The following is a 14,559-nucleotide window of genomic DNA, read 5'->3' on the forward strand; positions in this document are numbered from 1 at the left end:
ACATTTTCTCCTCCCAGCGCGGCCGCAGCCAGTGTGTGAGGGTGATGGGGTCCCTGCTCCTCCACCCGGGCTCACTCCTCCCGCCTCCTCGCTGTTTCCCAACCCACAGGGCGCCACCAGGGAGTGGCCACTGGCCACGGAGGCAAGACTTGAACGCTCCGCACGCCTTCCTCCTGCCTCGGCCCCGGGAGCCGAGCGGGAATCGAGCCTGTGGATCGTGTCACTGCCGGAGGATGAGACGACACCACAGACGGATCGAGGGCTACGATCGCTGTTAATGCGGACACGGGGACACATGGCGTCTTAAAGGCGGAAAACAGATAACCCAACGTCAATCATACTCAGAGACACAACCTACCGTGCTTAGTGCCGCCCCACTCAGCGCCTTTGGCCCAATCACATTGGCTGGTAGATATTCGTCGGCAGAAACAGCCTTTTCTATTGGAGGAGAGCAGCAATCCTTCACAAGTGGCTCCCAGAGGGGTGCGTTCGTTTTATCAACGGGGACGGTGCGGTGTCACAGTCACAAGGCGCCAAAAGTTATTTCATGATGAGTTCAAATGCAATAATGTGCCTTCTTTTAATAGTCTAATAAAATTGAATGTAATATGGTTTAAGCCTTTTTAACTGATCTACCTGTTGGAGTTTGACTTGCAAAATGTGTTGAAGTCTAAACATTAACATGATAAAAACACATTTTAACTATTACAACAATTTAAAACGATTGTTTTTGACTGCTGGACAAAACATGACATTTGGGGAAATCATTATAATCAATTCATTCTAATAAATGAAATGCCAGCTTTGATTTATTTACAATCTACTTTGATAGAATAGTTTGTGTTGATAACACAGTCTCGAACTCTTGAGTCTGACACATTCTGTTGTTTTCTTTTATTAACTTCAACGTGACTAGTTTAGAAATGTTGAATCGAAGCCAAATGGATTTAGTTTGATTCTCTTTAGTGTGAATGTAAAGCAAGTCATTTTATTTTTCACTCATGACCTGATTCACTGCATCCTTACAAAGTGACATTATAAACAATTACAATGTCAAACTTGTTGGTGAGGAATATCCTCTGTGGTTGAAACTTAACGGGTGATTGAATATTAAATCTGTAAATCTTATGATATCTACGTTTACAGTGTTATTGCAATGAAAAACGCAGGTTCGTGCGGAGCGGAGTTGGCGGGCTGCGCGGGTGCATAAATCGCACGCCCCGTGTTTGTCTCCTTCATAGCGGGCGGTCAGTCAAGTTAGTGTGAAGTCGCGAAAAGTTGTCAACCGAGAAAAGCGCAGAGAAACTCCTCCCGTCTTCAAATTATGAGCAGTAAGTGAACTTTTTAAAGTCGGCGCCGCGCTGCGAACTAAACCAGAACTTTACTCTTCGAGGTCAAATCAAAGTTTAGCGCATTAACTTTCTCCCACTGTCGTGAATACGACGTTTTCACGTTTTCTAGCTAGCGTCCGAAGCAGTTTTAAAGTACCAGCTACTTAACTGCTAATTGTCGGTTCTTAGCTAACAACATTTAGCCAACCGAGGGGAGCAGGCTAACATTAACTCTAACTTCTGCCCGGAGGTGACACAGCCTGTTTACACCTCACTTTAACTCCGTCTCATTTCCCTCAGCTAGCTAACTGGTTGCATTTAATGGCGCAGGTGAAACTCTTTAGCTAGTACTTAGCACTTTTCTCCAGTGCTACTTGTTGTGGTGACTTCACGCTAGCTTAGCTAACAGGCTAGCTGGCCCTTCGAGCACTTGTGGCATGGATTTCCTTGCGGGGCTTCTTCGCGTTAACTACAAGGAAGTTTGGTTATTCCACCGAGGCTTATGTTCACCATGCTTGTACTGCGGGAGGGGGGGTCCCCTCCTTGATGCAACATTAACTCGGTGTCACGGTCTGTTACTTCAGATTCACTTCTCTGAGAACTGATCTTACAAACTCTTCTTCCGCAGATCAGCAGCAGGGGGAAATGGCCGCTGTGGGGAGCGGTGGAGGCTTCAGTCAAAAGCGAAACACAAACTCTCAAGTAGGTTCCCTGCTCTCGTTTTGTTGTTTTTATTGCCAAATCAGATGATCCATGTTGTTATCCTCCGCAGTCACACTCACTGAACCTGCCATTTAATGCCGTTCGATTGGCTCTGTGTGATGGGATGGGGTTGTTGATTTTTCTCGCCGGAGCACATGTCACCGGGGTGGGGAATGGGCAGGTAAATTTCGCCCACACGGGGTGTTCCCGTCAAACCCCGGCACGAAGTGTGCGGCTCGCTCGGCCCATTTGGCTGGCTGTGGAGGGGGTGGCTAGAGGAGTGTGTCAGTTTATAGGGCAAAATAAAGTGTGGGAGGGAGATGGGTGGGTTAGGGGGGAGGGGAAGCCGAGCCCGCCGCTGCTCCGGGAAAAATGTGATCCCTCCCTCCCATACTCTCCCACCCGGCCGCCCCCTGGACTCCACGCTCCGGCCCCTCTTACTGTGAATGAAGCTCCTGATGGAAATACAGGCTTTGTTGTTATTAATAACATTATTACTAATAGGATTCGGGAGCTTTGTATTATAACACACTCTCAACATGGCTTGCAATTTTTCCAAATTATTGTAATATGTCCTGGGCTAATTTTTTCAGGACATCTCAACTCAAAACAAATTAATTCTTAAAATCCCTTGTTAGTCTTCTCCTAGTTTCATCAGCTGCAGGTTCATTCATGTCTATGTTAGTGTAACAATGTCCTTGCTTTTAATTGTTTCATAAATTCCATGATTATCTGACCTGATTTATCCAAGTCACATTTTATTGAGCAGTTTGTTGTAAAACATTTTTTAAGTTTACATATTTCATAGGGTAAAGTTAACATGTCTATATAAGTATCTTTACATTCTTTAGTAAACAGTTTTGAACCACTTTGGTAAGTGTAAACTAGAATATGAGTGAATTATTTAACATACGTTTGGTCCCAACTACAACATTAACATGTATAATGAGCTGTTTCCAAAAAATTGAAAATCTATCGAAAATTGGGTTTGGACTTCCTCCAGAGTTTGCCTTTCACATGTGAAGTCCACAGCAGGAGATTATCTGGGTCAGACACATTCACAACAACAAGGAAATGTCCACAACACTCAGGCTAGGGGTGGAGTCTGGTAGAAAGAACATGGCATATATATATATATCTCCACTGCAGAAATCACATTTCAATCACAAATACATTTTTAGGGGGTTGTTTTTTTTCAGCCTAATCACCTGAAGTAAAGGAACATTGTATTTTAATTTTTTTAACTCTTTTTTTAACTTCTCTTTTCTTTTCATTTATTTTCTAGGACTCACAGCAACCATCTCCTCTGGCCTTGTTGGCAGCCACATGCAGTCGAATTGACACCCCAGGAGAGAATGATTCGCCCACAGACCAGCAACAACAGAACCAGCAGCAACAGCTGGACCTAAACCAGGGTGTTTTCACCTCCGGTGCCAACGGCTGGCAGGTTGTCCCTCTCAGCGTGCAAGCATCCTCAGGCACCAACACGGTCACTGACACTTCAGTAGTTATGACAGATTGTAAGAGCAGACAGGTGCTGTCGCCATCAGTGGCTGCTGTAAGCACTCAGGGACAGCAGCAGCAGCAGCCACAGCAATATGTACTTGCGCAGGCTCCATCAATGCAGGGTCAGCAGGTGCTCACCACCATATCTGGTATGATGCCCAACATCCAGTACCAAGTTATTCCCCAGTTTCAGACTGCAGATGGCCAGGCCCTGCAGTTCGCACACACTCAGCAGGACTCAGCAGTATCTGCTGCAGCTGGACATGGGCAACAGTTTCAGATAGTGTCCTCTCCCAATGGCCAGCAGATCATAACCACATCCAACAGAGCTGGTGCAGCAGGAAACATTATAACAATGCCCAGCCTCCTACAGGGAGCCATCCCCATACAAAATATTAGCTTAGGTAATGGCGTGTTACAAAACCAGCCCCAGTTTCTGGCAAATATGCCTGTGTCACTGAATGGAAACATCACTTTGTTACCTGTCAGTACTGGAGCGAGTGGTACAGGGGTAGATGCTAATGGTGGGGGGGATACAGGGGGAAGCCAGCTTATACAACAGCAGTCGCAACAGCCTGTGTCTTCCAACAGTGGTGCCAGTTACATGACAAGTGCACCTACTGTCACCTCGTCTTATGGAATGACTCAAACACAGAACAGCAATGGAGCAGTGACAGGGACGTACCAGCATAACACGGCATCTTCTCTGGGTGTCCCGATACAACCAGACAACAGAGATGGGCAGCAGCCTCAGCAGATCCTTCTCCAGCCTCAGCATCTTATCCAAGGTGGAACCCCCCTCCAGACCATCCAGGCTGGTGCTATCACGACAGCAGGCGGTCAGGTATTTGCGGCTCCAACGCTCAGCCAAGAAGGGCTTCAAAATCTTCAAATTATGCCAAACACAGGCCCCATCCTCCTGCGCACCGTGGGCCCAAACGGCCAGGTGAGCTGGCAGACCATTCAGATCCAGAGTCCGGCAGGAGCGCAGATCACACTGGCTCCAATGCAGTCTCTCCCTCAACTTGGTCACACTCAGGCAGCTGGTGCAGCTGGAGGAGTGTCCGTCAACACAGTGCAGATCCCAGGCATCCAGACCATAAATCTCAACACACTCGCCGGCTCTGGGCTGCAGATGCACCAGCTGCAGGGTGTTCCCATCACCATCGCCAGCACAGCAGGTCAGTCAACCAGAAATTATTTATATTTGGTGTAAAAAAAAAAATTAAACTTATATTATATTTAATATCTTCAAAATGTTTGCATAATATTTAGAGAAGTCAGCTATTTTACAATATAGTGTCATTCATATACAGTAGTACAGTCAGGGTTAGGCGTCAAAGGAAACCAGTTGCCTTGTGTGTGGTTTACATGTTATCTGACTTTCTGCTTTATTGTTCTTTTTTTAGAAATTATTTTGGCTTTGATCAATATAACAGATCAATCTTAAATTGTGGTCAGTTTTTCTCAGTTTAGATGAGAGGGTTTGGTTCATCTATTGTAGTACACAGTGTGTACTGCAGTAGACTGATGTGGCAGTCAGGCAGTTGGGCTGAATAAATATATTAAGTAGTCTTCCCTTGAGGTGTATTTTCCCCAGACATTTTCTTCTGAAATTCAAGCTATCTTGAATCTCTGGTTTGGATCTCTCTTGCTCTTTGTGTGAACTATTTGTGTTCAAGATACTGGTTCAACCAGTTCAGCTGGTCTGGACTTTCCCTAAATGTTTCATTGCACTGCATGTGTTCATGTTTGAATCTCTCTTCAGATGTTGGTCACAATACAGTTCTGAGTAAAGTAAAGCCAACCCCCCTCCCTTGTCTTTTAGGCGCCTGTATCCTGTCCAAACCCGTCTTAATTTCATTTCCATCACATTTCTAGTCAAAGTTTTTGTGAAATTAAATTTTTTACTAGGAATAATTTGGTCTTGTATCCTTACTATTAAATGATGTATGTATCTAGCTTTGGTTGGGCTGAAGTTTTACTAACTGCTCACAAACTGACATTTACTCAAGCACAGTATTTTAAGTCCTGAGGGCTCAGGCTATTTGAAATTGGACTGCATATTCATGCATTACTAACATTCAAACAGTACATCTTCCCAGTAGTTATGGTGCTAGTCAAATCTTGTTTTTTAATGTTATGTTTTTAATTATTTTGTATTTAGTTTCATATCCTTTATGAACACCTTGGAGTATTGTTCAGTTTACTCTTGAGCAATGTTGAAAAAATATATTAATACCCAATAATGAGTAAGTGTTTGAAAGTAATAAGTTACCAGAAATAACTTAGTGGCCAAGATCCTTAAGTTGCAAACTCCAGGCAATGTACAATTGAGGCTAGGAAATGTTTAGTTTTGCTAGTTCTGCTAATAAACGGCCACTAATTGAAGGTTTATTAAGCATTTGAGTGTTTTCACATTTAAATAGGTTCTTAAATACAAGCAAGCTGAGGTCTGGATTTTCCTTGCGGAACACTAGATGGATTGTGTTTTGAACATTATAAATAAAACATGTATAATGCTTAAATATTCTCAGACCATTGTGATAATTATCTTGCACCTTGATATTCCCATCACTGTAGGAGAACAGGCGTTACAGGCAGGTGGAGACAGTTTGGATGATAGCACAGCTATGGATGATGAGGATATAAGCCCGCCACCTCAAGGAAGACGTAACAGAAGAGAAGCCTGTACCTGCCCCTTCTGCAAGGATGGAGAAGGACGGTATGTCACACAACCATATTATTAATAAGTGTCATTTGCTTTCTTATTACTTTCAATACTTGAAAGAAAATTAGTTTTAGAGATACAAAAATAAAGCCTTACTTTTTAAAATGATTTCAAAAAGATTTTCCATTTGATATTATTTACCAGAAAAATACAGCATTTTCATTTCACCTTATTTGATTGCACTTGGCTTCATTATAGAGAAAGGTGACAGTCTCTAACTTTGATGTATGATTTTACACCAAGCAGCGACCCAACTAAAAAGAAGCAGCACATTTGTCACATCAGTGGCTGCGGGAAGATCTACGGCAAGACGTCCCATCTGAGGGCCCACCTCCGCTGGCACACAGGAGAACGTCCATTCGTCTGCAGCTGGTCTTTCTGCGGCAAACGTTTCACACGTTCAGATGAGCTTCAGCGTCACAAGAGAACGCACACGGGTACGATGAGGATTTAGTTTTAATGTGTTTTTAGATATTTCTGGTGTGGCTGCAACTGAACAAGTGTATAGAATGTAGTGACATCTAGTGGTGGAGTTGCACGTTGCAGCTGAATACCCCTCACCTCATCTTCCATTTCAAGACAGCCTCCTGATGTAAATATAAAGTATTTAAATATAAAGGGCCCATTCTAAGGTAAAGAAAACAACAATTCATACAATTTAGATGATTATACACTAGTGACAACATCTCAAGAATTATTTTATATTCAGTTTCTGCCAATATATCCCTTTCACCTAAATCTTACACACTGAACCTATTAACAGGTTACAGGTGCGTAAACAGTGACGGAACCAATATTTATTTTTTCAAAATAACGATAAGAACAGCTTTTTTATTGTTCAGTGAAATTGTAGGTTAAAACTGTATAAACTACACAAATTTTAAATACACAAATATAAATAAGTGCAAAACTCTTCACAAATTTACATGACAAATTCACACAATAAACAAAACGTAACCCAACTACTATAATTAAACTACATAACAGTTTCAGTGCTTAATACTCTCAGTTCCAAACTCGTTATAAGTTGTTTCCCCACTGCCGGGGCCAGGGCCCACATTGCTGACTGATGTGCTCAGCGTGGGGTCATGCAAACAGTCAAACATCCCTTGTGTCGCCAGGTGCTCCATTAAATTTGTTGAGTTTGTCTCTTTAATGTGTTCCCGTGTGAGGATAGTTTCACGTGAAATAAAGCCACACTTTTAACCATTTAGCTTTAGGCATTTTGTTGTGTCGACTCTAGTAGGTAATTGCAGGGTTAACGTGATGTTCCATATAGAGTGTGTTGCTACCAGAGTTAAATGTAATGTTATCTAGACATGCAGTGAGGTTGCCTCTAAGCTACAATGTGAGCACAGAACTTATTTTTACAACTGACTTTTGTTATTCGCTCCTTTTCAGGTGAGAAAAAGTTTGTTTGCACGGAGTGTCCCAAACGCTTCATGCGCAGCGATCACCTCTCAAAGCACATCAAGACCCATCTGAACAAGAAAGCAGTCGTCGCCACCACCAGCAACACCTCGGTCTCGGCAGACGCCGCTTCCCCTGCAGCGGGAACAGAAGCTGGCACCGGAGCAGTGTCGGCAAATGACCAGCACACCATTGTCACCATGGAAACCTTATCTGCGGAGAGCATAGCTCGGTTGGCCAGCAGCGGGATCAACATGATGCAGGTGGACCTCCACCAGATTAATGGCAACAGCTTCTAATCACGGTGGGGGAGCAGGACGATGGCCTCAATGATGATGCTTTCAGACACTTGGGGTTGAAAAGGGCACATCTGACTGTTCATGCAAATCCTTTCAAAGGCTTCAGATGCAACACAACAGACACTATTTAAAAACTGAGGCAGGAATACGTATTTCCATCATGTGGTTAGATACCTGTCGCATTTAAGGGTCAGAGGTTGATGAGATGAATTGAAATGTTAGCACTACACTAACATTTGTCCCCTGCAAAGACCCAATCCAACTCGATCGTGGGATTGGAATAAAACAAGCCACACCCTCACACTTGTGTCCTGGGCTGTGAGATTCACCACTTGTCTCTCTTCAGGTGTTTACTGCGCTCTCAAACTGAGCTGCTACACCTCAGGCAGATTGTCCCTAATCAGCCCATAATGCTTAATGTTTCCCTTCCCCTTAAAACAGAAGTTTTAATGATCTAGAGCAGCGAATATTTGCCTGTCGGACTTCTGTTTTTTGGGAGAGCTGGATGTGTTCACAAACCAGCCACCCCAGTACCATAGGAATAATATGCCAAGTGTTTTAGGGTGGATTGTTGAGAAGAAGATGGGAACACGTGGTCAGGACCAGGTCAGAGCCAGAAGCACTAATGAGTGTGAGGATGTGGATGTGTCAGGGCACTGAAATCCTGAGTAACTCTTAAACCTCTTGTGTAGGTACACAAATTTAAGCCATCATGCTTTGATATGTTTATCATTGCAAAAACATTTGGATTTTTTTTATGTGTACATATATATAAATATATAATTTTTTTGTTTTTGGTAATATAAAGGCTGCAGAACTCATTAGCATAGGTGGGATCATCTTACATGATTGCAAGAGAATGCCTTTCAGTTGTATGAACCTCATGCACAATCAATCTTAATCTTATGTTATTACTTTTATATATATATATTTGTGTAGATGAAATGTGTAAACTTGAGAGCCTTTCTGTCATAGAATGATGTGTTCTATACAGTCCAGATCTTCCCAGTACTTCTCTTTTTTTCTGTGGTCTACTCATCATCTGACACGTCAGTTTGTTTTCCTTTCTGTGAATAACCATTTCTTGTTTAGGGATTTCTGGTCATAGTTAATTATTTGGTAGTTATGTCCAGACAGCATAAACATTGTTAAGCTCAAAACCAAAGGTTCATATGCGTTTTATAAAAGGAAAAACTAGGAAATCTTTCTTTAGTCCACAAACGTTCTAATAATTTTTACTCTTGGTATGCATGTTGAAGTTGTGGAACTGGAAAAGATCCAGCTTGAGGCAAACCTCGGACACACATCCCTTTTGTTGTTGTTCAAATAAATAAGTTGCAAAATATATTAAGTTGACCAATTGGTTGCATCATCTTTTCCATTTCTTGCTTCAAGATTCTGCTTGATTTGACTTAACAAATGTGTAACTTTTCTAGACTGTTTAAAACTATCCCTTGAAATCAACTATGTTCATCAGACAAGTGCTCTTACTTCTTTTGTTGCCCCGTTTTAAATAAGGGATTTTATATTGTGTGTATACAACTACTGCAAATGCCTGCTGGATTAAAACTATGAATTTATTTTGATTCATTTCTATGTCATTTGTCAGACTGAGACCAGTTGGCAGTCAGTTTACCAAAATATACTTTATTCATTTAAAATCAAGTGTTGTCTTTGTTTTGCTAGAACTTGGACAAAGACTCAAAACTTAACGCAGAGATAAAAACAATTGGAACAGTTTTGTTGTGTTGGGATCACGTCTCTACGTCGTCATCCTCACTCTTCAGCTTGTTGCGGAGGCTGTAAGGAGAGAAATAACAAATGTCAGTCAGATGTTTTGCCAGGTTTTAAACCTTCAGTTATAACCAGGCTTTTGATACAGCACATTCAAAAATTCAAATCCCAGGAGTGAATGAGAGTTTGTCCCTTCTGCAAGGACAAAGTGGTCCAACTTTATTACACCTAGACATATACTGTATTTTAAATAGCAAGGATTTGGATTCTATATTCCTGCTGCAATCTGAACACCTTAAATGATCAATTAAAGTCGTGCGGGACTCTACCTGCTGAGGTAGGAGTGGACGTCAGAGAAGCCGTGATATTGAGCGAGTGGGAACAGGATGCCTGTTGGACAGCGACCGTCACGCTGACGGCAGAAGCTGCAGTTGCAAATGCCTCGACAGGGGGGGCACTTCCACTCCTGGAGAAAAAAGATCAAATCGTTCAAATCAATACAGAAAAAAAAGGTCTTTCTACACTTTTTTCACATTGGTTAGATAGATTACTGACTCTGGATGGAGGGAAAGTTAAAAAGCTCATTTAAAAAGTCATCAAATACAAAACTGACTCAAAGAGACACAATGACCACAAGGAGTTGCACAGTGACCATAAAAGACAACTTTCAGTTTGGTAGTACCTCCAGAAAGATGGTGGCATTAATGAACCTTGACGAAGGGTTTCCTGTATAGGATTGGTGAAGAGGACTTGTACTTGTATATGCTCAGAGAGTTTGTGTCATCATTCATTCACTCAAATGAGAGGCAGAGTGATTTACCAATTAAAAATCAAGCAATATTTTATAACTGAAAGGTTTGTGAGCTTCCTCGCTTCTGTCTCCAGAGCCAAAGTAAACAATTTTATTTCTGCCAACAGATGGTATGATAAGATATTTACGACATACGTTAATGAAGTTTTTAATAAAACTGAATTTGGTAACTTCATTTGCTTAATAACTTTGGATAAACAGTTTAATGATCCCCTGAGACGTTTCAAAGTGAATGAAAAGAGGAAGTGTACTGAGATTAGACTTTATTGTAAGTGATCACATCTGACCTTGATATAAAAACCATCTGGAACCTGGGCCCCTAAAATCTCTCCACGTCGCTTTGTTAATGAACTGAGAAAATCCTAACAGGTGTTAACTGTAAATATAAAAACAATGACACATGCACATGTGTAGCGTGAGTGCTGGTGTGTGAGCCTGACCGGATCCAGCAGCGCCTTCTTGACGTCCTCTCCATATCTGTTCCTCAGGCACGGCCCACAGAACTGACCCTGGATCCCCCGACAGCCGTCATTACGACAACACGTCTTGGTGTCAATAGTTTTCTGACGGCACTGATGACACGTGGAGCCCTGAAAATACAAAGAGAGTCATTGACGACAGAAGTGGTTGACAGGCGCTGCTACAGACTCATCCTCCTCTAAATAGAGGAACAGGACTGTTTGGCTTCAGTAAGGGAGAGAGTGCCACCTAGCAGCTGCCACAGGGACTTACCTTAACCTTAAGTGAACAGATGCCAATATATTGTATCACTACAACATATAACACTGCAGGGAGAGTGTGAACTCACTGAGACGCTGTTGTAAACTTTCTCGGTCATGTTGTCTGCGACCAGCAGGAGCTCATCCTCTGTGATATCCTCCACAGGACGGACGAGATGAGGTTTGGACTGGTTGGGCCGCGGGGCGCCACGCCGCTGTGGTGCTCGGCGTACCTGGAACAAATAATTATGTTTTTTTTGTTTAACTTGAAGTTTTACACAGAAACTAACAAGATACAATCAACACATACAAATATAAAAGACCCCAGTTTTTACTCATCCCATGTTTTTGTGAATACCGTTGTTCCCAGGACAGTCACAAATCTGCAGAATGCGATTAAGTGTTATTTGCACAATTTTGCAACCTAAATGTTCACAAGTCGAGATGGAGCGATAAGATCATGTGAAAAATAAAACTTAATTTTTATTTATTTTATCATAAAAGAACCTGTTTCAACTTTGACGCAATGTGCAGTAGGGGTTCCTCATCCTCCAAAAAAGATTTGTACCTGATTCTTGATAAATGACAGAACTGACCTCCAGCAGCTCCTCCTCCAAGCTGAGCTCAATTTCTTCCTCCTTAGGGGCTAAAGGATCCTCAGCCCCCCCCATTGAGCGGGTCTGTCTGCGGGACGCCCGATCCGGGTTCCTCCTGGACTCCGGTCCAGCTGCACCAGAGCGCGGTGGACGCTGCAGGTAAGGTCAGATAAGAATAACTACGCGTACATTGAATACGAAGAGAAAGAAAAGGATTTGACCTGGTTCTACTCACAGAGCTTCTCTCTTTTGTCTTCTGTTTGCCGGCTTGTTTCGTCAGAAAACCTCCAGCTCCTGGCATTTTCTGCAGGTCTGCCATCAGCTGAGCCAGCTGTTAGAAGACATCACCAGCATTGAAGACACAGCAGAGGACAAACAACACGAGTCACTGTAGAAGGACAACATTCACACTAAAAGTATTTTTGCATGACACCAATATCACAATTTCCTGAACTCTTCCTGAACTCTCCACAGCAATCTTTACATATTCATGGGTTGTTGTCCGTCTGCTCAGGCTGCTGTCAGACTGACTGTTTATCTGATGCCAGGAACTATTGTTGGTAATTGTTGAGTAATTCTATGTCAAAAGGTTAAAATGCAAGTGAGGTCATGAATCACTAACCCTTATAGATGACTCATCTGTTTATTCACGAGGTTCCTGACTCAAAGTGAAAGAAAAAAAGTTCTCAAGAAAAAGGACTGAATGAGTAATAGATGTCTCTGTGGGGTGAAATGTAATGAATGTACAATGAGTCTGAAATGTAGTCATGGGAGACCTGAGTATTCATTACAATACAAATACACTGTCAGATCAATGTGACATCTTCCAAATACTGCAGTACTGTATGTAGTTCTGTGTTTCTGGTTCACCATTGCTTTGTTGGCCTTGATGTTCTGCTCTCTCTTCGCCAGGAAAGCATTCGACACTTCTCCTGAATCACATCCAGCCTCCTCACTCTTCGGCCGAGCCACTGCCGTCTCCTCATCTTCAAATTTAACATGTCTCTTCTTCCACGCCTGACCGGTTCTTCCTGCCCTCTTCTTCTTCCCCCTCTTTTCTTCCTCTTCTTCTACCTCCTCCTCATCCTCCGTGGACTGCTGGGTGGAGGGAGTGGAGCGGAGGGCCACCCTCAGCCTGAAGGCCTGGGCCCCGGCAGATGGTTTAGATGTGGCTTTCTGCTTCTTGGGTGAAAGGTTAAGCTGGGCTTCATCTTCAATGCTGAGATTCTGGAGGATAAAAATAGAGGTTGTTACTTATTGCAATATCATTTTCTTCAACAGCAATACAACAAAGGTTCAGTATATATCACAATATTCATTGTGAGGAGGTGTAACAAATAATGGATCCACCCCAGATTTGTAAATTGTTTCGCTGTTGTCATTCTCTGCTCATAAAGAAGAGTTTAAAAACACAACTTGCACTCAGGAGCTTTAAACAAAAAGAAACAATAATGTGATCATTTTGACTGATAGGAGCGTTTTTATGTTGATATGATTTTTGGCCATGTCGTCCAGCCCCATGTCTACTCAGATTAGGCTGTTGGCACATCTCTTAACGTTTAGTATAGTTTTTACAGCATGACTGATCATCAGTGGAGCATATATACCTCCAACAAGACCCAACAGATTCATGATCAATTAATCACAGACACTTTTTAAATGAGTCCCCTGAATATTCCAGTTATTCCCTGGGAAATGTCACAAAAGAAAGTTCCATCTCATGTTCCATCAAATTCCTGTATGAGCACTCACATTTAGTGGGTTCTTCTCTGACCCATATAATACATCCTTCATTTATTGAAGAATCTTTCTAACAAACAATCAAACAAACCATAGACAGGGTAAAAGACAAACTCCCTCAGTTGCATTCAAGCAATTTTTGTCTTTCATCATTACACTAAACTTCCATTTAACTTGAATACAAGTCTCATTGTTGTTGTATCTGGGGACTCGAGGGCCTCGACTGACGCATAAAACAAACGTACCTTGAGTTCACAGTCAGAGAAGCCATGAAAAGTCCCATCACTGTCTGAGTCCTCCACAAAGACAGCAGGTAAGACTCCAGCCTGAGGACACATGTCAACAAGCTGAAGTTAACATCTCTGCACTGGAACATTTGTATAAATAAATCACTTTACCATTTTATTCCAGGCGGATGCAGACTGGCGCTAACTTTGAGTTTTGTCCCCGCCCACACGCAGGTACCGGTCCAATTAATCTGATTGAAAAGTGGACGCGCTTTTTTTGTGCGTCAGGAAAACGCATCAGTCTGCGTCGATATAAACCCCGCCCTCCAGGGCTGAGCTGGATCACTGAATCCACGTGAAGCACAAAATAAAACACGTTTTATTTTTTAGATGTTAAAGTTTTAGTTTTGGAAACTCGAGGATTGAAGAGCAAATTATCATCACCAGGAAAAATAACACAAATGTGGCCATAAGATTTACTCATCGTTAAACATGAGACTTTATTTGCTAGTTTTACAAGTTTAAATGATTTTGATTATATTTAAACGAAATTTAATTTTAACTAAACATAATCTTTTCACATAATGTTTATAAATATGGCTCAAAAAGCTGTAATTTAAATGATAACATTGATTTAGTATCTCTTCACTGTCACTTTAGTTAGATTTTACTGGTTTACTGAGATTGGCCACCTAATTTTAACTTGTTTTTTCTAATATCATTCCTGAAATAAGTAGCTCCTATCACAATAAA

General features: G+C 42.0%; 2 protein-coding genes across 4 annotated transcripts; one reads left to right on the forward strand and one right to left on the reverse strand.

Annotated features, from left to right (window-relative positions):
* The first annotated feature begins 1,197 nt into the window (after nt 1–1,197).
* Nucleotides 1,198–9,559, forward strand: sp1 (sp1 transcription factor). Of its 2 annotated transcripts, none has more exons than XM_020096753.2 (6): nt 1,198–1,331; nt 1,960–2,033; nt 3,319–4,720; nt 6,123–6,264; nt 6,514–6,707; nt 7,672–9,559. In XM_020096753.2, exons 1-6 carry the CDS (start codon nt 1,325–1,327, stop codon nt 7,977–7,979), a joined length of 2,127 nt encoding a protein of 708 aa, XP_019952312.1. In that variant the 5' UTR covers nt 1,198–1,324; the 3' UTR covers nt 7,980–9,559. The 2 variants fall into 2 exon arrangements, with proteins under 2 accessions (XP_019952312.1, XP_019952313.1); XM_020096754.2 differs by having other exon boundaries at nt 6,517–6,707.
* A 46-nt stretch (nt 9,560–9,605) lies between these two features.
* On the reverse strand, nt 9,606–14,111 carry LOC109635529 (cell division cycle-associated protein 7-like). 2 transcript variants are annotated; one of them, XM_020096756.2, is made up of 9 exons: nt 13,978–14,111; nt 13,825–13,905; nt 12,710–13,066; nt 12,075–12,170; nt 11,840–11,992; nt 11,333–11,476; nt 10,965–11,114; nt 10,043–10,179; nt 9,606–9,779 (listed from the first exon to the last, which is right to left on the reverse strand). In XM_020096756.2, the coding sequence occupies exons 1-9, from the start codon at nt 13,978–13,980 to the stop codon at nt 9,734–9,736; spliced, it is 1,167 nt and encodes a 388-aa protein (XP_019952315.2). In that variant the 5' UTR covers nt 13,981–14,111; the 3' UTR covers nt 9,606–9,733. The 2 variants fall into 2 exon arrangements, with proteins under 2 accessions (XP_019952315.2, XP_019952314.2); XM_020096755.2 differs by lacking the exon at nt 13,978–14,111 and having other exon boundaries at nt 13,825–13,971.
* Nucleotides 14,112–14,559: the final 448 nt, after the last annotated feature.

The sequence above is a fragment of the Paralichthys olivaceus genome, chromosome 2 (genome assembly GCF_024713975.1).
Source record: "Paralichthys olivaceus isolate ysfri-2021 chromosome 2, ASM2471397v2, whole genome shotgun sequence".
Taxonomy (NCBI): domain Eukaryota; kingdom Metazoa; phylum Chordata; class Actinopteri; order Pleuronectiformes; family Paralichthyidae; genus Paralichthys; species Paralichthys olivaceus.